This window comes from Lissotriton helveticus, chromosome 6 (genome assembly GCF_964261635.1).
Source record: "Lissotriton helveticus chromosome 6, aLisHel1.1, whole genome shotgun sequence".
In the NCBI taxonomy this organism is placed as follows: Eukaryota; Metazoa; Chordata; class Amphibia; order Caudata; family Salamandridae; genus Lissotriton; species Lissotriton helveticus.
The window spans coordinates 1863439381-1863462288 of NC_136067.1; the positions used below are offsets into that span (position 1 = coordinate 1863439381).

Here is a 22908-nt window from a genome sequence, read left to right on the forward strand (position 1 = left end):
GCAAGAAATGAGGACACGACTTTTGATCCATTAATCAGACATAAGAGGCACACCTACCATTGAACTTAAGTTGCTTCCAGCTTTCCTCGAGGGTCTTATGGGTATTCCATGCAGCTGGCTAAGCCTGAAATCTGTAAAAACAGGAAAGACCCACATTAAAAATATGTACTATGATATTAGAAACAAAGAGAGTCATCAATTGCTCACATGACCCACATCGTCAGACTCACTGTGCGTGACTGCGAGCCACATCATTTGGTCCAACTTCAATGAGTCTCTTACCCTGCGAGGTGGCCATGAGGAGACAAAGTCATCACTTTACAAAACACTTCATTCCATAAAATCAATGGCAACAGCTGAGATTTTAGCCAAGCGCTAGAAAATGTCAGGATTTTACTTCATCATCATTTGTAGGGATTTACATTAATGCAAAACCAATATATTATTGGAAGGGATTTTTTTTGGCTCCAAATAAATGCAACTAGTGACATGTAAACAAAAAAAAACGAGAGAAACATTCCAAAAACCAAAATATATTACTGAACAGGGCATTTTTCAAGTCTTTGAGACACTTATGGTATGAAGGTTAGCAAACTGGTGATCTGGGAAGGGCGTGCACTAAGGAAAGTGGGTAGGAAAAAACACAAGGCTACCCAGGCATTATGTTTACCATAGAAAACATGGAATGTATGCCATATACTAGTCCAAGCATACTAGTACAATCTATTCTCATACAAACGAAAAACAGCATTGGCCAAGTCGATAGGTAGGGGTTTAATGTGCCAATTAATGTATGCAGAGCTAGCAGCTCATTGGAGGGAGGTTAGTTCTAAAGTAATCCCTCGGGCACACTATAGTAATCCCTGGAGTGGAGGAGGGAGGATACACCAAAGCAGCCAAACGCATCAGTACTACAGCGGTCTGAGCCTAGACGTCACTGACAAGTTCTCAATCCAAATGCTAAAAGAAGATGGCTGAAAAAAGGCAGTAGTGAAAAGGCCACTCTATTTACATTAATCCAATGCACACACTGGAAAGGACTCATTCAGATACAACACGCAACTGACAAGAGATGAGGGCAACAGTGGTGGAAAAGAAAAAATATCAAGTAAGCCATGTTTATCACCCAGCTTGTTGATAAAAGAAAAGATACACCCAACATAAGCAAACATTACTCCAGGATCTAGGTTTATTTCAATTACAGACATATTTGCAACACAAAAATCCTTAAACAAAAGAAATCTGAGGTTGTATTCTGAATCTAACCAAAGAACTTAAAACAATGCGCTGAATTTCTAAAGGATTTTCTAGATTTACATTATAGTTATGTGTGCAGTAAAGTAGGACACCTGCCAAAATGCAACTACAAAAGCAAGTCAGTAAACACGAGCGCATACGTAACTCATAACTCACTCAGAGTTGTAGCCTAAATTACACCTCACTAGAGTGCCAGATGAGTGGCCAAACAAAACCCATATACATGTGATGAACACCCACTCGCATGTAAAACCAGCTTCTTCCTTTTTCAGCACGTATAAATTACACCTGTAAAATCCACTGTTAAAAGCCAACTTCAAACTGGAAAGGAAGAGTATTTCCAAATTTGAATGACAAAAATTCCCATTTATCCCTGCACGCCAATTTTGACCCTTTTCTCTCTACTACAGTCTACTTTCTATTTGCAATTTATGCATCTTTCATACAGTACGACTATAATATATTTCGGAATTCCTTTAATACCTGTGACACGAAATAATTGTTGATTCGTGTTGTTAAGTTAATATTATGGTTACTTATTTCATGTATAAAGTTTTCTTAGACTCTGTAAAAACTGTTGGTGCAAAATAAAATACAAATTGAAATGAAAAGAAAAATCTTATTTCCTAACCTTAAACATGGGTCATTTACATAATGCATAAATATGTACATTTAGGCTTAGGAAAATAGGGGTACGCTTTATGCATGAACAACATACACTAATTACTATTTATTACAACAGTAATAAATTACACTTGTTTACTTAGGAAAAATGGGCGGCTGGCGTAAGCAGTGTAACTTACAAACTAAAATGGATGCATCCTGACCGACTTAATTGAAACAGGCTTCATTAACCGAAACCCGATGTTCTTTAGACGAAATGGAGGCAGTTGTAGCTTCCATCAGACCGCCCGTATACAGAACTACAGCCTACGGGTCCCTTATTCAGGTCAATGACTAATTGACACACCTTATCATCAACTATTTTTCTCATTTCAGTCATATCTCTAATAAATGAAAACAAGCAATGGCAAAACCAAAAGGTCTGCCCTTGGTAGACCCGCAATTTTTAAATTTACTTCTGTCTTTTCCTATAAACACATGCAATACACATTAAAAGTGTAAAAGAAATAAAAAGCAACAATTCTGCAATTTAAAATGTCTTAGACGGTGCACAGGAGAGGGTACATTTTATCATATCATTTGGGATTGCCCAGATATTCAGCAATACTGGGGAAATGTTGCGTTCCAGAAGCAGGAAGTGTGCGAGAAGGAGGTTCACCTATCGGCCAAACGAATGGGGTCATTACAGTAGTGGTGTAACCATCAACGACAGCCTGCCGGTGGGAGTTTTACCGCCATCGTAAAGCACTTCTCTGCCCGCCAGATTACATTGGCGGGCGAACACAAAGTCCGTCTGCCACGGGTCCGCCACAGGCAATTGTTATGATTGCCTGGCGGACCCATCCCGCATCAACAATATGGTGGCGGTGCCTAGCTGGCACCGTCTGCCATATTACGATGCTGCCTCCCCACCAGCCGGTGGATTGCGGTGAAACCGCCATTCATAGGGTGGCAGGGATTGCATTTGGGGGCCCGTAGTGGGCCCCCCTTGTGTTGGGGGAGGTGGGTATGCACTGGGGGAGGTACCTGTGGTACCCCCCTACATTTACCTGCACCAGGTGGCAGGCACTGCATGGTGCCTGCCATGTAGTTCAGGGAAATGCAAACACTGTATTTCTGACATTGCGGCAGAGGCTGCAGCCGGCAGCACAGGCCACAAAGTCAGAGATACACGATGCAACAACCACAGTGGCAGTCGCATCGTAATCTTGAGTGCGGGACAGCCGCAATCCAGGCGGGCGGTCCCAGTATCCACATTGATGCGGATGGGCTCAAGTCCGTTCGCCATCGTAATCACCCCCTAGGTTTGTTAAATATATGGGAGGCCACTGAGCTGACAGCAACTGAGCAACAATGGGTTACACTAGGGTTCACCATGGCCAAACAAAACATTGCACTAAGGTGGGGGGATAGTCCCCACTAGAGAGAGGTATAGGTCTACTCATCACTAGGATGAAGGCTGTTGTGGAAAGTTACATGTCTAACAGAGATGGTGAAAGCATCTCGACATTACAAAAGTTACTTTTCCTCTATATGCATTGTTTATATATCCCATTTAACCTGAACACTATAACTTGTACTTGGCGTTGAGTTAATGATGCAATGGGACTGTATAAGGAACATGGTGAAATGGAATGGCATGGGCACTTTGGTGCTTTTAACCCTTTCGCTTCACGGTGGACGTGTGCGTCGGATGGCCGGGGGCCGTCCGAATTGCATATGTGTGGAATTCGCGCCCACCGCGGGGGAATTCCACGCGCGTCCAAGGGGTTGAGGCATTTCTTGGTGGCCAGCTGTGACCAGCAGCTTCAATTTCTCCTCATCCTTCGCTCTCCTTTTCTAAATCAGGTTGGGAGGTTGAGTTGGAATCCAGTGAGATTCCTCCAAAAAGAATCTCTTCGACTTGACTTGAACCATATTCCTTGTTCCTTTGGTACTAGTACTGCCTGAGAGTCCAACAGGTGCTCCCCAATTCCATGTCTCTTTAAACGAGGCATATTTTAAAAAATATTTTTGACTCTCTTTTCACTACACTCTTTCAAATTGAATACGTCCGGTTCTACTACTTGTATTTTTGTTGCTTTGATCCTGTTTAATTTATCAAAGAACTTTTATTTTTCTAACTTGGCGTGGGATCCTTTGTGTGTGGCGTTTTCGAATTAGTACTGTTTGAAGTGTTGCACAAATACTTTACACATTTCCTCTAAGTTAAACCTAACTGCTCCGTGCCAAGCAACTAGAGGGTTGAGCACAGGTTTATTTGGGGTTGGCGTGTGCCTCACCCTGACAAGGATTATGGTTGCTGCTTGACTAGGTCTCTCACCCCAGTCAACCAACAACCCACTTTTTTACAGGACTGATTTCAATATTAATAGCCCTGAGGCCAAATATGTGTCTGTACAGATATGCTATACTGGGGGCATAAGAACTGCTCACACAGATGCCCTCAATGTGATATAAAAGCAAGAAAATAAGAAAAGTCTATTACTTCATGTTGTGTCAAAACACTTATTAAGGATGATGTGTACAGTGCAAACACAGATTTATATGTGTAATAGGTGAAAGGAGTTTGGGTAGGATCATCAGTCCTGAAGAGTGCAGTAGACCAGATATAGGCAAATAGGCTGAAACATGTTGACTATCTAAACCGACAGATAAGGATCTAATTTACCATCTGCTATTATTTTCAGTTTGAGGTGGTGTAAATAAAAAATATGTACATTATCCATTATGACACAATTTTAATGCATGTGTTCTTAAGAGCTGGATGAGAACACAACTGATTTGTATTGAAGCAGAAATTTGAACAAAGAGCCTATAGTAAGACCCACTTCAGTCTTTGATCTCAAGCGAGGAGGTACCCGATGATGAAGAATCACACCATATATCAGTTTGAGGGCAGGGCTCTGTATATTACATCCCTATCTTATCTTTAAGATTGGCCAACCTCTCAATGTTATATGCTCTGGCGACTCACAATGTGTGTTCAGGAGATAGACCTTTCTCTGTTGCAGCAGTCAGGTAAGTAAGACTCTCTAGAGGTACACTGTTCTCAACCTGCTCTGAATGTTTCCAGGAATTAGTTAAAAAACCTCGCTTTATAATCAGTACTTATGCTCCCTTTTATCATGAACATCAGATAGCTTAGTTTTGTCCTAGAGCACAGAAAAGCTTAAGCAAAAGTATGCTCTATAAAAACCTATAGCACATTATAATATAACACATGGAAGGGAAGCCCAAATCAATCTGGATCCAAGATGGCATCTGGGTGACTTTAATAGCTTAACAAAGAGTCTTAGATTAAACAGGAGGCATTAAGGTATTACCAACATTAGAATGCCCTGAGTTACAAATATGAAAACATATTGAGACTACTCCATTTTAGGTTAAACACAAATGAGGACCTAGCTCAGGGATAAAATATGAAATACCCTGCACTGTATTTCTATTGGAGCTGTCACTAACCATGTCAAATTCAACATTCATTGAATGTATGGCTCTGCAATGGGAATGTATGGAAGGAAATATCTGCACAAGGGTTAAATACTATTTTTTGTACATGGTAATTGAAAAGAGTCAGCCCAGAAACGAAAGGGAAACTCCCTATTCTCTGGTACATGGCAAGGAACTTGTAGAAAAAAATCCAATTTGAGTTTAAAATGGTGAAACTATTTTCACCGAATGCAGGATAACTAAGCCTATGGCTTGTAGATGGCAGGAGAACCCCAGCAGAAAGTAGATGGAAGCTATAATCTTCCCTGGAAATAAACCCTACACCCTTGGAAACATTTTCTTTTTAGATTAAAGGGAAAGTGAAAGTCTCTGCCTGACCTTGGTGAGATGTGTGCTGATAGTGACAGCAGTCCACAGCGCTGGGTTGCAATACCCTAAGTTCTGAATTTTAGTTGGCTAGTAGTTGAAACCCTTATGAAGTGTGGAAGAAGTATTAAATCTATAGGCAAATCTACTGGATTTGTTCCTCTACAGCATATGATGAAGAAAATTGCATAGGCACAGTCTCTTCTAGCTTTAACACTTTCCCCAAAAATCTGAGGATTTTCAGGTGTCATCCAATTTTAAATTTGGTTTTAGTCTTTTTATGACCAAGAGAAAATAAGCTTGAACTCAGTTATTCATGGGATGTGGTCTAATTCCGTCACCAACAGTGTTCAGTTATGAGATAGTATACCATCTGAAACTTGTTGGGCAGATGTTCACCTCAGTGTTGTGGCAGACTTTCAAAACGTTCTACCTTTTTTCCCAAAAACCTAAAATGAGGCCAATGCGGCTGCTGTGGGACCATCTCGAAGACATAACCCTTGTCAGATAAACCAAACAATTATTTCATGCATCAACAATTTTTACAGCTAACCTAGAGAAACGTATGTCATATTATGAGTGACCTCATCATGGATGAGTAAGTCCTCTCTCAAATTAAACGGATCTAAATCCAAGCTTGTGTTTCTGGGGCACTAACTGACATCACCACCTGATGTCATCTGGCCTGCCTGTATGGGAGCTCTCCCCCCCAAAAAAATGAAATCAAAAGCCTAGGAGTATGGATTGATCAGGACCTCTCTTTTAGATTTCAAGCCAAGAAAACTGCTGGCATCTGTTTCGGCTTACTTCGTTCCGCTCGGAAGGTTCTCCCCCTTCTCCCTGCCCTTTCAAAAAAACTCTTAATCCAAGGGTTGATCCTGTCAAGGTTGGACTATAGTAACGCCCTGTATCTGGGTGCCCCAGAAGCGACAATCAACAAATTACAATATATTCAGAACTCCGCAGCTAGGCTGCTCACAGGTACTCTGGCAAGGTCCTCAGCGAACCGGCCCTCAGAACTCTTCACTGGCTGCCTATTCGAGAGAGGATAAAGTTTAAATCCCTGTGCATTGCTCATAAATCTTGAAAAGGCAAGGGGCCTCCCATCTTGAAGAACCTAGTGTCCCCTTACAAAGCCAACAGGCACCTTCGCTCTGACCACGAGTGTCTGGTCAACAGGAGGTCTGAAAGTAAAAAGATTGGCGGAAAATCACACAAATGATGCCAGGTCTAACAAGTCCCTATTACACAAATCTAAAACAGAGAAAACTACATCTTCACTTTATGGAAAGGCGATGAAACAGAAATATTGGAATTTATGAAATGAAATGAAAATAGGATTTGTAGAGCACTATCATACCCGCTAATCTCGGAGAAGGTAAACTGTTGATGGAAAAAAAAGGATAGTTATTGGGTGAAAAGCCAAGTTTTGTGGGCCTTTCTGAAAGCCAACAGATCTGGGGGGTTTTTTGGTTCCAAGGGGAGAGAGTTCTAGAGTTGTTTGGCCCATGGCAAATCAACCTCAGCAGGACTTTTTGAATTTCGGAGCTATGAGATTGTAACCTGAGGCAGAGGTTTGTAAGGGTGCGCACAGGAGGTCGGCGATTTTCCGTCAACGCAGCGACTCTGTGGAATCTTTACCGCTGAAGATTCGAGCTGAACCGAGCCATTTGCGGTTTCGGAAACTCCTTAAGACCTTCCTTTTTTCCCAGGGTCCCTAACTCAGCCTTTGTCCTTAGTAATCTTGGCTCAACAGCGCCGGGACGCCCCCGGGTAACCAGGCGCTTTATAAAACTACATCATATCATATCATATCATCATACCTATCCATTATCAACATATCCATAATTTCAACTTCCTTAATATTGTGAATTTAAATATGTATTGGCAAGTGCAGATTTACTATTCCTGACTCCACATTTGCATACATTTATGTAACATTGGAGTTAGGAAGAGTAAATCTATACTTCACTAATACTTAGCTTCAAGATATTAAGGTAGTAGATATTCTAGATTTCGAATTTTGGCAGGATAATATCTAAAACTCAATATTCTGGCAGAACATCTTCTGGAAAAGATACACGAAACAGAGTGCCAAAGAGGAACACTTTGGCTCTTAGGCTAAAAGAGCTCCAAAATTTTGTGTCCATTCAACTATCAAAGTTCAATCTTTTAAGATTTAAGGTGCAACCAATTGCAATAGTGTAGTCTCAATGTCACCATTACACCGTACAAATATATGGCTTATTGGAATGAATGACACAATTCTTTGATTTTATGTGTATGGAAAAACAACTACTACCTGAACATATTAAACCTATTTCTTGTCCAAATACACCTTGTACTACACAAAGAAGTTTGTGAATGGTGGGATATCAATTAGAGCTGGAAAGAATGAAGACTGATGTACGTCCTCCGTGTCCACAATAATTTTTGGGAAGGAGAAGGTGAGGGCGATGCCTGTGGACTAAGCATTACATTTCAAGAACCGCATCATACAATCTACAATGAAGCAGCTACTCTAGTGAACACATGGGGCCTCAAAGAATCACAAGAGATTATTTTTGTAGCTCGTGTTGGCAGAACTCTCACAGGGCTAGTGGCACCAATGGTGGAACTTCCTGTGATCCTAAATGTAGAACTGTGAGCTGAACCGGAGTGTATCACAGTTATGCTAAAGCATCTGTAGGGACAAAGGGAAGCTACATGGCTTGACAAACAATTAGTGGAAAAGATTTGACATGGTTTTAAGTGTTGAAGTGAGAATGCTCCCTGCATGGTATAAAGAAGTATGTCCCTACCTTGAGTGCTCGACTGATTGTGTTTGATATCCTTACTTTTATGATGGCCCTGGTGTCATGCTAATCTACTTTGTGCACAAAGGCCAAGGCCTAGCCCTGACTAAGCAATGTCCAGGACCTGTTCCTTGCCCTCATAGTGGACAGAGGACTACTGTCCCTGTCGTGGGTGTAGCACATAAAGCTGTGGTAGCAGAATGCTCATGTTTTGAGAATTACAGTGTAACTGAGTCAGTGTGAGTGGCCTGCTAGCCCTTGTGTAAAGTTCCAATGTTACGAGACTAACCAAAACTTTGCACAGATATCCTATATGCATATCGACCATGTGTGCGCGTGGTACATGTGCAGTAGTAGAAACTGGTGTGTATGAGCCTGTGTACTGAAGCTAGTGGGTTTTCGATGGGATGCCTCTGGTTAGTATGGCACAAGCTGGAAATGAGTACAGCTTCCCCCGACAGTCGAGGGGCATTTCCTGCATTCCTGTGGCTGGACACAGAAGTGAGGAGGATGGAGACAGGTATATCCATTTAAAACCCAGGAAAACAAAACATTGTTACCAAAGCGTTGCTGATCAGTTCTTCATAGGCACTGCATTTTGGTCGATATCAGATGTGAATGGAGGGACTGCAGTTTTTATTTTATTGTTCTAGGGATGATGGAAACGCCTGCATCAAGCATGATCTTTAGTCTACCCCTCATTACTGCTTCTGAGAGGTGGCGCCTAACATTGTTGACATGTTGTAGGTGTTCCAGTCAGGAGACAGTCTCATTGCTACCTTCTGTGAGAAGCATTAATAAACACAACGCCTTTGTCTAGAGATCACCCTGAAAAGAACACTAGAAAGAGAAACACCCCAAACCACTGTACTTTGTGCCAGTTCCAAGTTTTCCGCAACCAAGGAAAGGAATGCTCAACAGAGTACTCCAAAGACTGCTATGTGTACAGCCAGATTCACCTGAACCCTGCCCTTTCAGTTGGAGGAGCAAAGTGTCTGCCATGTAACCAGAAGCATGTCTACCTGCTGAGAGGAAAGAAGTCTGCCCAGCCCAGCAGAAGAAAAGTGGCTATGAGGAGATACCCAATGCCTCGTCAGTGGAATAGCTAGGAATTACTTAACTTGAAAGGGTCTGCTGGTCTCTCTATGCTTCCCGGTAAAAGTTGCAAAAAGTCTATGTGCTTTTGCAAATCAGCCCATTTGGCTGCAACTAACCTTGTGCTTGCAGAGGCACTGTCGGGCTGTCACTACTTTGGTGTTTGCACCAGCGTGGTCAGGGCTATAATTTCAAAGATGTTCAGTGGCATAGCTAGACGTTTGCCGCCCAACAGCAGTGCTTGTAACAGCGGCGGTGGGGGGTTGGTGGCGATATTTCGGTGTTTGCTGCCTTGCGACGGCTGCAGGTAAGAGTGGGGGTCGCCGTCCCTAAAACTCGTGCCACCCGGGGCGGACCACCACCACTTGCTACGCCACTGTAGCTGTTCATATCAGCTGGGTCGGGGACAGCATTGCCTGGACGACCTCACCAATCAGTACTAGACTTCCGTAGCCAAACCAACAACTGTCCAGTGGTGCTAGGACTGGCAATCCACATGAGACTAATCTGGGGGCCTGTATACAGAGACACGTGGGTCATGTTTAGCTTCCTCAACAGTTTACGAGTAACTGCACTGGATCATCAAGAACATCCATCTGGGGTGGAATCAAACTACAGAGTTCGTGCTAATCGTGCATGAAGGTCTAGGAGACTGAATCCTACCAGGTACACCACCATGGGTAAGAATTCAAGCAAATGTGAGAACGGACTGAGTGTTTGACTTGTGGGGCTCTAAAATCTGCCCCTGAGCCTAATGCATGCTTTTACCATAAACTGGGGGTACACTATTCATCTAGAGTAACCTGGGTGGGAGACAGCACAGAGGGAGATAAGAAGGGTATCTCAAAAAGAGAGTCTTGAACAGGAACACTACCGTGTATACTGGCTTGAATAGTGTAGTATCTAGGACTAGTGTTAGATTAAAAAGTGCTTTATTTTCTAAAAAGAAAAGCAATTGTCTAGACTCTGAAAACATTGTGCCTACTCAATGGTGATTTCTAATGGTGTTTCTCCCAAGCTACCTCCCTGAGAAACTTGCCACTGCTCACCCTTGCAACCAGAGAGTCAAGTGAGGAAAGGGTTGCAGGGCCATTGTAGGATGGGCCTCAGGACATCAGTGGGTGGGACCCAGTAGCCCCTGTCTGCTCTGCCCCTTCCTCTCTGAATGAAATCTGACAGAGGCTTAAACATTTTGACAAATTATTTTCTGGAGCATAATGATTGTGGGGAAAAGAGCCTTGGACACCAGAATGGCCACTAACTGAGCTTTTGCACTGGGATGCAAGAGGATGAGAGCCACATCGCATAAGTTGAGGAAAGGTTCAGCTAGAGATCTTAGTTTAATGTACTTTGGTTAACACATGTCTTTATTTTTGTTAGATAGATAGGAAAGGTTATCAACGCATCAGCATTTTGTGCAAGAGGGACATTTTAAACAGGGAAATTTTAAACTTCATCTGCCAGGGCTGGACAGGGAATCCAAACACAGCCCTGGAGATTTTTAACACTTGCTCCAATATGGGAAGTCAATGAAAATATAGAAGCCCTCATAAAGACATACTACGAACACAAAACCAAAATAATGAAACAGCATAATGAAGAAAGGGAACAATGCAGAAGAAGACTAAGAACATTAAGTCAATTGATTATTTAGAATTTAAAATAAAGGAGAGTTACATCAATTGAAATATGGATAAGGTTTAAACTAAGGTAGGGTAAGGTAGGAATAAAGTTTAGCATGTAGGTTAAGGGTGTGAGCAAAGCTTAGGGTTACTAAATGTTTGTAGGTAAATATAATACAAATTTCGCCAAAGCCTCATTTCAACATATGACCACCATACTCTAAAAACTGACTTTAGTCTGAATATTTAACACATAACAACAGCTGCTATCAGCCGCCATATTGGCAATTATGTGCAAACTTCACTTGGTATTGTTCCTACCTTAGCACCACAGAGTCTTATAACAGAATCCAGCCAAGGCAAAAACAATGTTTTCACTGTAGTGAGATTTCAAGTCAGTGTTTAAAGATTAAAACAAGGACACATTGACATTAGATTCAAAATAGGGGTACCACCTGCCATCTTTTCACCGGAATGCCCAGCTTTTTAAAATCCCTGCTGGTACATAAATTTGGAAAATCACCTAAAGCCAATATTTTGTCCCTTGTTAGTACATATTTTAAACAGTAAACGTAATAAGATAGCACTTTAAAATGTGTTCTAGAGATGTCTTGATCCTTGACTAAAATGATTAGAGGTGCATTTATATAAAGTTTTATTCAAGTATTATATCTAGGCCTTTGTAGAATCTTAAAACGTGAACAAAAGACTGTTATTTTTCTTCGGGAAAGTTGTGTAGTTTTTTTGTGCATTTATATTTTTTTGCATTGTTACCAACGTGCAGGAAATAGTTTTAAACTAGATTATACATGTGCACACTGATATGATACTGTTGCTTTTAAAACACTGTTCTTATATTGCGCAGAAGTGAGTTTTATTAACCTTTGTCTACTAGGCCTCAATTTGGGCATAGCACCTGGATCTCACCCGTGTTACTCATCCTTTTCCTGTCTATCTTAATGTTTGTTATTTCTGCAGTATTCGATCAAACAGAATCATGTAAGTTTATTTCCTTTGTCATTGTTAATGATGTCTTCGATTAACTTTACCAGGTCAAACAAACTGTAACCACATAATAAGGCCTTTGTGTTAACTCACTGTAACCTAGACACTCATAATAGGTTGCTGTTGATCATGTATCTAGTTTCTTCTACCATCTCTGGATGGCATTAGTGCTGAGCGGGTAGAATAATTATTAATGTAGTGGGATAGTGCTTAGTTGTTAAGGAAATACAATGTCTAAAAGAACTGTGTTCTGATTTGCTACTGAAATGACACATTTGCTCACAATAAAGCTGCAGTGATTTCATATGCAAAAATAATGGATACAAGCCCTTGATTTGGAGGGGGAGGAGGGGGGTAAGCCAAAAGGCTTTCCATAACCCCTTCGCCGAGGGGCTAATTCCCCCACAGCACGGGGACAGGGGGGGCCGCATTCTGCACTGCGTTACTCATGACGAGCTCAGCTCATCATGACTCCGCCCACTTAATGGAACGCCCCGCACAGGAGGGGAATTAGCCCCGCGTGGGCGTTCCGCGGCCGTTATGACGAGCTCAGCTCGTCATGAGCACAGCTCCACTGTGCCCCATGACGAGCTCGTCATGAGCGTCAAAGAGGTTAAGACTGAGATGCTGGACGCTGACTATTGATTTTGCTGCTCACTTGGGACTTAAAATAATTTTGCTTTTGCACTTTATTGTAATGCCCTATTGGCTGAAAAGCCTCCATGGCTGCATTAACCCTGTACAGCATTTTCTATGTTGTTTTTGTAAAAAATCCTTTAAAACTATCTCACTTATCTAGAACTCATGTATTTTGTGGCCTCTTTACTTAATTGACTATTTTATAATAGTGTGATGTGCTGCAAGGTGCTTTACCTCAGGGTCACATTGCCACATGAAACTGAGCTTTAACACCATCTCAAATTCATCAAATTGTGGGCGTTCAGTTGAGGTACATTTTGGAGTGTCAAAATTGGGGGGACCCCTGCGCCACAAAAATGTCAACCCTAATTTCAGATAACATTCTTGCACTTTGTGGGTAAGACTGAAGCATACTAGTGTTTCTGTTTAATAGTTAACCAAAACCCAATGTCTTGTGTTGAACAGGAGGGAAGGGCCATACTAACCTCTTTGGGTCGAGTGTGACATGAGAGGAAAAGAGCCACTTAATATGCTTTCGAAGACTGGGTCCGACAGCTCCTTCTGCAGCTCTGGGGGGTTCTCTTGGTCCCACCAAGGAATGACACCTGCAATACCACAGGCACCCCCAGTTTCAGTCTCATAGAACCAGTCGCTTTGTTCGTCGTCACCTGCAGACAGACAAAGGACCCAGGATTAAGATAAGTACAAAGAGATACGAACTACAAAGCCAAATGAGATACAACCTTCAAATCATAGAATGTTGCTGGTAACATGATTCTACAAGAGCAGATTTAGAGGGAAAAGGCGTTGCATACAAACAGGGCTTGATTCCAACCCTCATTCAAATCCTTAATTAGGATTACAAATTCTTAGTAATTAATACAGCTTAAGCTGCTTGCCGAGTAAAAGTAAATAAACAAAAAGAAAATCTGGGACCATTTCATGGTCTCGTTTTTGGCACTGCACAAACACAGAAAGGATCTATGCATTTATTCGTCCAAACCGGCGTTGTCTACAACACATACATTAACTCAGAGAATCTGCAAGATAGTGCATGGGCTCAAAACAAACAACCATATGCAGAGCCATAAAAGCTTTTCTGTGCTTCCGAGCTATGCTGTTTGCAGTTCAGACATTAACTCACAGATTTTCCAAGTTAATACAAGGAGAACCAGCCTATATAATGAAGCCGGAACCCCGCAGGCTTTTCAATGCATGTGACACTACTACACATGCAATTACCAAGAATGTCTTTTACCACAGATATGCCTTTACAAGCGATGCCATTACAACAAATTTCGTTGTAAAGGCATGAATGGTAAAGTCATATGCGTGGTAAAAGTTTTAAAGGTAAGGATAGGTAAGTACGAAGGGCCTGATTACAAGTTCAGCGGTCCGTCGGACCACTTTACCCGTAGTGGAGGTGTTGTGGCGATCAGGAACTGCTGCACTAGTGGTCTGACCACCATACGTGGGTCCCGTGCTCTTCATGCCACTGGAATAAAGCTATCCTGGCTGAAGAGGGGTGAAACGCCTAAACCGGTCCTAGGATGCTTGTTTCCAGTCCAGGGAGAACCTGGCTTGGCAGTTCGGGCTGAACTGTTCCCATGAGGCACAGGGTCAAGACTGATTTGCATATGGCTGGGTTCAACTGGAATGGCATGGTGAGCAAAAAAACGATGGATTTAGGCCCCAATCTTTGTACTGGGGTGAATGTATGACATTGTTCTGCATTCTGTCCATCAACTGCTGTTTTTGCATCATTTACCAGTACAGCAGTCGAACCGCGAGTAGAATGGTGCAGCCACCAGGGATCGCAGATCCCTGGTGCTGCCACAGCGGTCTTCAGGCAGTAATATGCTTGGCAGTGCTGCTGCGGCACCGCCAAGCATATTGCAAGTTTCCTCTCTTCAATCCCAACCACGGCGGTGAGACCGCATTTGTTAGGGTGCACGGTGAGGAAACAAAGGGCCCTTAGTACCACATGGCAGGCCTGCAGGGTGGGGGGGGGCACATTGAGTGCCTCCCTGTGTGCATGTATCCCCTTTCAGGAACAGGCTTTTATGTTCCTATAGAGGTGCCTTTTTGAAAGGCCACAGCAGTGCCTTTTTGAAAGGCACCGCTGTGGAAACGCCAAAGAACTGCCCGCTAGACCAGGAGAAAACTCCTAATCTGGTGCGCGGCCAGCAGATGAGTGGTGGTGCGGGAGCAGGGCGGTGTCGTGCTGTCCCGCTCCCGGACCGCCAAGCTAGTAATCAGGTCCTATTTTTTTTTTTTAGGGTTTAGGGTTGAGATGGGTTAATGGGTGGCAAGGGTATTTTTAGGGTTCAGTATGTGTAGGGGTTTTTGGGTGGCAAGAGTATTGTGGGCGTTTAGGGTGGGTATACGTTTTTGAGAAGCAAGGGTAATTTTAAGGTTTAGGGTGGGTATGGGTTTTTGGGTGGCAAAGGTATTTTTAGGATTTTGGGTGGGTATGGGTTTTGGGGAGGCAAGGGTATTTTTAGGGTTTCGGGTGGGTATGGGTTTTGGGGAGGCAAAGGTATTATTAGGGTTTCGGATGAGTATGGGTTTTTGTGTGGCAAGGGAATTTGTAGGGTTTAGGGTGGGTATGGCTTTTTGAGTGGCAAGGTTATTTTAAGGGTTCAGGGTGGGTATGGCTTTTTGAATGGCAAGGTTATTTTAGGGTTTAGGGTGGGTAAGGGTTTTAGAGTGGCATGGGTAATTTTAGGCTATAGGGTGGGTATGCTTTTTGAGGTGGCAAGGTTATTTTTAGGGTTTGGGGGTAAGGGCTTTTGGGTGGCAAGCTATTTTTTAGGGTTTAGAATGAATATGGGTGGCAAGGGTATTTTTAGGGTAGGTATGGGTTTAGAGGTGGTAATGGTAATTTTAGGGTGGGTATGGGTTTTTGAGTGGTAAGGACCTTTGAGGGTGGCAAGGGTATTTTTTTAGGGTTTAGGGTGAGTATGGTTTTTTGAGTGACAAGTGTATTTTTAGGGTTCAAGGTGGGTATGGTTTGTTCGGTGGTAAAGGTAATTTTAGGGTGGGTATGGGTTTTGGGTGGTAAGGAGCATTTAGGGTGGGTATAGGCTTTCGGGTGGTAAGGGTGGATATACATGTAAACATTACCTGTTAAATATTTACTATGCATATATGCCTTTAGCAAACATTTCTTTACAACAAAAAATTATTGTTAAGGCTTATGCGTAGTAAAGACTTGCAAGGTATTGGCAAGCGTGGTAGTGTCGCGGTCATTACTGTGGGTTAAGTGCATAGGTGGGAATGACGTGTGGTTCCGTCATACAACCAAAATGTGATGATGATGATACAGTCACTGGTGACATTTTTGCAGGCAAACAGTCCACGTTCATAATGTGTGCACAGGGTGGACATGCCTTGTACTGAACTGGACATATCAAGTTAATTTCAGTAGGTTTGCTAGGCTTCAAGAGAAAGAGAGGGGGAAGGCGGGTAGAAAGAAATCGGCCCGAGAGGGTGAAGAGAGAGAGTAAAGGAGAATGAAGGGAGAGAGAAAGATTGTGCAAGGCGTCGAAGGGCGCGGGCATGGCTGGCGCTAGGCATGGGCAGCGTGGGCAGCTACCCAGGGCCTCGCACTCAGCTCACCAGCATGGGGCCACGAACTGGTGATGCGTCCTGTCGGTTCCCTGGCTATCCATTTCAAAGAAAGGTGTCACCTTTCTTTGAAATGGAGGGGCCCCCCTCCCCGGGCCTCTCAGGGATGGTATCTGGATACATAAGGGAGGGAGACGCTCCCTTCAATTAAAAGGAGACCCATTCACAGACACTGTGGGAGGCCCATTGTCCATCATTTTGGCGCCCCATAGTTTTAACTTTTAGCCCACAAGCAATTCTCACACCTATGGGACTGAAGGTGTGAGAAATGCTTGTGGGCTCAAAGTTAAAAATGTGGGGGGCGACAAAATGCTGGACAATAGGCCTCCCACAGTGTCTGTGAATGGTCTCCTTGCAAGGGGCCACTTATCTACATTAGAGGGGCCTCGCACATTGATTTTTAGCCCAGGGCCTCGCAAATCCTAGAACCGGCCCTGGGCGCGGGGATGGTTTGAGCAATTTTCCCAGCACTGCTTTTGGTTCCCGAGGCCGACCCGGTTTATGCACCTTTATTTTAGAAAAAAACAGTGCGTTTTCGCTCTGTACTGGTTTTCTTACCGGAACTGTGCTGTGGACGCGCACGCTAAAATGCACCACCGCACCGTGCACCACAAATTGCACGAGCGTTGTTACAGCGCCCGTTTCTCTCAAGCTTCAGAATGCGTTACAAAGCAGTAGCTGTTTAGCTAAGCCAAACTGCATCAGTCAAGATATAAATATCCTGAAATCAAGGATTATAAAAAGCGCATATGTAGAGATAATATCTCCATCGTCACTCATACTTAAATCAGATAGCAAAAGGCTTTCTAGTTTACTTTTCGTAGAAAAGAATAATACATAAAACAACAGGATCAATAAAATGTATAAATGGCAACCAAAGGGGTATTTTGTAGATTAATCTGTAGAGGATGGTGAGGAATTAGGGAAAAAACAAATTAGAACATTGGCATGGAATGCTCTGGCTCCAGGGACCATCCGCCTAAACGTTACTAAAATAATCAGGTTAATCCTTTGTCACAACTCCATTGGATTCAACATTAAAAGAGTTACAGTACTATGTAGGTTAATTAAAAAAAAACTGCCAGCCAGACCCTGCTCTCCTGCAGGGAATTACAAAAAGTAGTAAACTGTGAAACCTGCACTTTGCAGCTGATAGTCGTGTATAATTAGCTTAATTTCATGATTTGTATGGAGCGTAAAAGAGGAAAACAATCAGGAACAGATGCGACTAAATGAAATTAATCTTATTAAATTCATTAAGTAATAGTTTTGAAAAAGCTAAATTGGAATCAAAAGTGACAGTGGCGCAGGATGCAGGGTAGAGTAGTTCGCATCCTGATTACCAAGACGGTGTGCCCATTCAAGCAACATTTATGGCGTAGGTGTTTTTATTGTTATTTTTAGGTCTGGGCTACACACAGCTAAGACAAGCACAAGCACGCGCAAAAAAAAAACTTGATAGACCTGCTTTTTTCATTATTATTTTTTTACAAGCATATGCGACTGTTGAGCTGCAACTCTTTGCAATAAATAAACAAACAAATAAATAAATAAGCAAAGCTAAAAAAAAACAAGCAATTCAAATTGCAGTTAACAATTTACGAGTAAAAATACATTTATAATGCTCGTGGGGAGCTGCTGGACCCTCATAGATAAAAGTCCAAATTGTTCCACCAGCCCTACCACTGAAGTACACTACTTTTTAGGTAGATTAGCAAACCTACCATAGGCAGGACGAGGCACACATACCTGCTCAGCACCAGGATAGCCTTGCATGTGATTGTGTGCTTTACAAATACACACAACATAACGTACAATAACATAGCATAACATAAACAAGTATTCAGGACATTAAGATGTCCCTCACAGTGAAAGACAGCCAAAGGCTGAAGTTGGGGTACCCAATGCCCCATGCTGTGGTCAGCCTGAGCAATAATAGGCCAGTGATGGAGAGACCTGACCCAAAGACCTTCCATGTATGAATATAAAGATGTATTTTTATCTACGATTTCTTTTGAGTACTTGAGGCTAGCAAAATAGCTGAAATAGTTTCTAGGCCAGACATAAAAAGAAGAATTGCATGAGGCAAACTCATAAATATAGCTGAAGATCAATAACTAAAAGGGCAAGAGGCAATTTCCTAACATCAAACACTGTAAACCTTTTGGAACTGCATGGCATCCCTCACCTATACATTCTAACCTAAAAATGCTCTTTTAGTAAACAATACAAAACATAGGAAACATGGAATCCATTGTTCACATAAACAATATATCACGATTCGAGAAATGATTAATTTCTCCCTAAAATTAACTTTAAAAACTGATTGTGAGAAATTGTTTTTTTGGTTGGGGGACAGGGGGTGTGGAGGAGCCTTACTCAAGCAACTGCCACAATCCTAGTCAGGGTGAACCACAAAAAGTCACTAAATTATCCTGTATGCAGCCCGTAAACAGTAATAAAGTGAAAACACAACAGAAAAAAACCCACATCAATTTATAAAAATAGAGTAAAATGTAATACATTATTTGACACAAAAATTCCAATCAGTAGAACCGGAGATATGCAATTTCAAAGATTTAAGGTAAGTATAGCACCTAAAAGCACAAAGCGACACTCGCAGTTATCTGTTCGTGCGAGGCCAGGTGAAAGTCATAAGTTCAGGCTGACCACGAGCGATGGAGTGTAGGCCGGATAAAGGGACCAGGTTATTCAAGCTGAAAATGTTACATTCTAAAGTCCAACATGAAGAGTCCAGTTCATGGTGAAGGAGGCAGCGATGAGCATGGACAGCAAGGGTGTTGCAGATGGTTGTTGCTGTAGCGCAAAGAGCAGGCTGGGTGTCACGGACTGTCGTCAACGTGGTGCGAAGATTCTGACGGGCGTCCTGGATGGTCAATGCTGGCACTCACCACGGGCGGTCTATGCTGTAGCGCGAAGTACAGCTCTCGAGTTGGCGGTTGCCACCTTAGCCCAAAGAGCCAGGTTCACTGGAGCTTCGCGTTGGCAGTCGACACAGGCAGCAGTATCCTGCTGTAAACAAGCCCTTTCGTCGTTATGAATAATAATCCACATTTGTAAAGCGCACAATCACCCGAAAGGGTCTCTAGGCGCTGGGGGCCGTCAGGAAGATTAAGCGAGCTATTGCCCAGAGTCACAGGGTGCTGGGCTAACCTGCCGCCGGAGCCGGGGATCGAACCCTGATCCCCAGATTCCAGCGTCAGTCGCCCTGGCCGCGGCGCCACACCTCTCCCTTCGAAGAGTCCAAAACTTCAGGATTTCTTCTTTTCTTTTAGGAGGTGCTCTACTGATGCCACACCAAGGGTCCAGGACCTGAGAGGCTCCTTTCAGGAATTAGGCACTCATTCCAGCAGAGGCCAGCAGACCTCAGACAGGTTCAGTGCAGCAGGTCAGCAGGGCAGTTGAAGACAGGCCTCTGGAGCTTGTTGTTTCCCTGTAGCTCAGAACAGGAAGCCAGCTAGTTAGTGCTTGGAGTCAATCAGGTAGCCTGGGATGAAGGTAGCAGGGCCAGTCTTTGTTCTTAAACAGCAGGGTAGTCCTTCTCCTGTAGTGTTCACAGGTCCAGGAGTGTACTGAAGAGTGGCTCTGAGGGTCCTATTTTGATACCTTCTGCTAGGTTTGAAATCGGAGAAGCTTCTGAGGTTTTTCTCCCATTGTCTCCACGTGCTGGCAGTCTTCAGGACCATAATACCCTGGTGGAATATTGTAAGTGGCTGAGAAGGGCTTGAGGCTCAGTTATGCGCCTGGCTGATACTATGGCCACCAAGGATGAAATTTAACATATAAGAAGCAGCAGGTTGCATGAGCCCAGCAGCTCGGAAGGTTTAGGCATCAGCCTGGTCTAAATCACATTATGGTCCAAATAGACTATGAGGCATATGATCAAAGAGATCAGCTTAATAAAGCCAGATGGATGTGTTGAGACCTTCTCATCAGTACTCAACAAGCATCCTCAGGCCTGTTAAGACATCTGAGGCAGAGTCTTAGACATTTGCTCCTGTTCTGCGTACTAGTGAAAACCTACATAACAACCACCAAGAAGTCCAAGTTCTCAATGGACAGTGACAGGTGTGCACAACACTAGCTCCTCTGTAAGCATGTTCTCAATTCAGCGATTGAAGAGAGGTGTGCAAGCATATCTGCCTCCATAGACAGAAGGCCCCTCCTCTGGGAAACCTCATGTTGACTTCTGAAGTAGATGGTTAAGGCCTAAGAACCACATTTGCAAGTTCTAGCCCAAGGCACTAAAAAGACCAAACATCTAGAAATGTCCCTGATCTTTTCACGGATCTTTAGCAGTTAGAGAAGACATATATAAATGCCTCCATCAAGTTCAACTCCAGGTGCTCCCACAGGAGTACAGACCCACTGTATATACAATGAGGTGTGACTAAAAGATGCCTTCGTTTGAATGAGCCCAGGTTTTGTAGATGGGGAAAGCACTTCCAGGAGAATTTCAAGAGAGGTGTGAATATGTCTGCTCTTGGCTGCTGCAGAGCTGTTGTCGATCCCTGTAATGTGGAAGACTAATAGTACAGTAAGGCCTATTCCCATAGATCTACTTCCAGACAACAGAGCTGTGAAGAGGGAGTGACCCCATGCTTCTCCACACAGAAGATTGTAGTGATCTTTCCAGTGGGATGATCATCACTTTGGATTTCATCAGAGGAAGAAAGGCTTTTTGTGTGAGACATACTGCCATCTGCTCTAACATGTTTACATGAAGAGAGCAACTTGATTTGTCCCACAAGGCACAGATGCAGTGTTCCCAATCCAGACTTCAATAAGTCGATGTTAGTCACGAGCTGCAAACAGTAGTATCCCACAGGACAGTTGCATGCCTGTGTCCACTATTACAGGATATGGACCAATGACGGTAGAATGGGGATGGGTTTAGACTGGTCACCCAGTAGATGCCCAGCGTTTCACTCACTGGATTTGCAGTAAAGCATTTGGAGCCCTATTTGAGGGAGGGAAGGCCTTTGCCAGGCTGGAGTCCAGAATAGCATACATAAACTGAATGGCCTGTATTGCACACAAAAGGATTTTGTTAAGTTCACTGAGATTTTATTATTGCGTCGCCTCCTAAGACTTCACATTTTGAATCATGTGGCATGTAGACCTTCACAATGTAACAGATGCTGAGAAATATCTAGGAAATTGATATCTGACATAAATCAGGAAGAAGAAAGGAGCAGCAGAGCTGAAAAGAGCTTTTCCTTGATTTCTATAGCCAAAAACACAAACTACAGCAGCTATTCTACAGGGCTAACTCACCAGAATTGTCCTCCTCAGATTTGTATTGTAATCATAGTTACCTCCAACAAGGGGGCTTGTGCGAGCATGCACACAAGCTTTCTCCAGCACACGCATACACTCCCAGAGCGCGCATGTCACAAAAGAGAACATTCATCTGCAAAATACTTAAAAGGAACACATAAGCGCTCCACAAAATATAAAACTATCACTTTTTGGCGAAGTCGGAAGAGCAACTGTCCTGTCACAAGCACATTGGATTTGCCAAACATCACAGAGCTTGCTGCTGCTACCCTAAACACTTGCTCTGATAGTGTCGGGAATCTGCGAAGATTTTGCAGAGGGTTTGGTGTCAGTGGCGCAGGAAGGGGGAGGGGTATGGAGGTAGAGGGAGGTGTGCCTCGAGTTTTGGGGGCGACGTTTGCAAAGCGTTAAAGCAGGGATTGCCAGAACCTTCCCCCTGCTCTTACCTGTGGCAGTCAGGGGGCGGCAAACGCAGGGACCACCACGGGTGGTCAAAGGTTTACTTACGCCACTGTTTGGTGTTATAGTAGAGCTGCCGACGTTGGAAGCAGGGAATAGGTTTCCCATCCCAGCCTGCGTGAACTTTGTTATGTTATGTTCGGCCACCTAAAAAGTTTTTGAAAGGACTTCATAATTAGCTATGTATTTTCATTTAACAATTGAGCTACTTGTAGTACGTGACTGTGTCCAAACTCCAGACCTCTGTGTTGCCATACCACGTCCAGCGGCCTGTATTTAATCTGAGGGCTCTGAATGAGGCATTGTGATCATGATGAGGGCACCCAGAACAGTAAACTCTGGGAGCGCTGGGGATTATAAACAGGTAACCTAAACTGCACTGTCCGCGTTCAACATTCCATCCTCTCCCAGTAAGACTGAGGGGGTGAGGGGGGCGGGGAGGGTGAGGGGGGTAGCGCTAGCCCCCATAGATGGTTTAAAAAAAGTTTTGCCAAGCTGTGCATTTTTACATCCTGTGACTATAGACAAATCACTTATGAACAATAAGTATGCCTTTTTTTAGTGTAACAGGTGCTCATTTAAAGTGCTCCATTGCCCATGAGCCGAATTTGCTCTATATAACAGTGGGGGATAAAACTATTCACTAGCTGTAGCAGCACTTG

At 43.3% G+C, this 22908-nt stretch overlaps 1 protein-coding gene across 2 annotated transcripts in view; it reads right to left on the reverse strand.

Annotated features, from left to right (window-relative positions):
- Window positions 1-22908, reverse strand: part of GPATCH2 (G-patch domain containing 2) — a 657478-nt gene that overhangs the window by 488927 nt on the left and 145643 nt on the right. For both annotated transcript variants that reach the window (XM_078649787.1, XM_078649788.1), the window contains exons 4-5: window positions 13342-13524; window positions 58-131 (exon numbers count right to left, since the gene is read on the reverse strand). In XM_078649787.1, the coding sequence (XP_078505913.1) occupies window positions 58-131; window positions 13342-13524 (257 nt within the window). The remainder of the gene's footprint in view (window positions 1-57; window positions 132-13341; window positions 13525-22908) is intronic.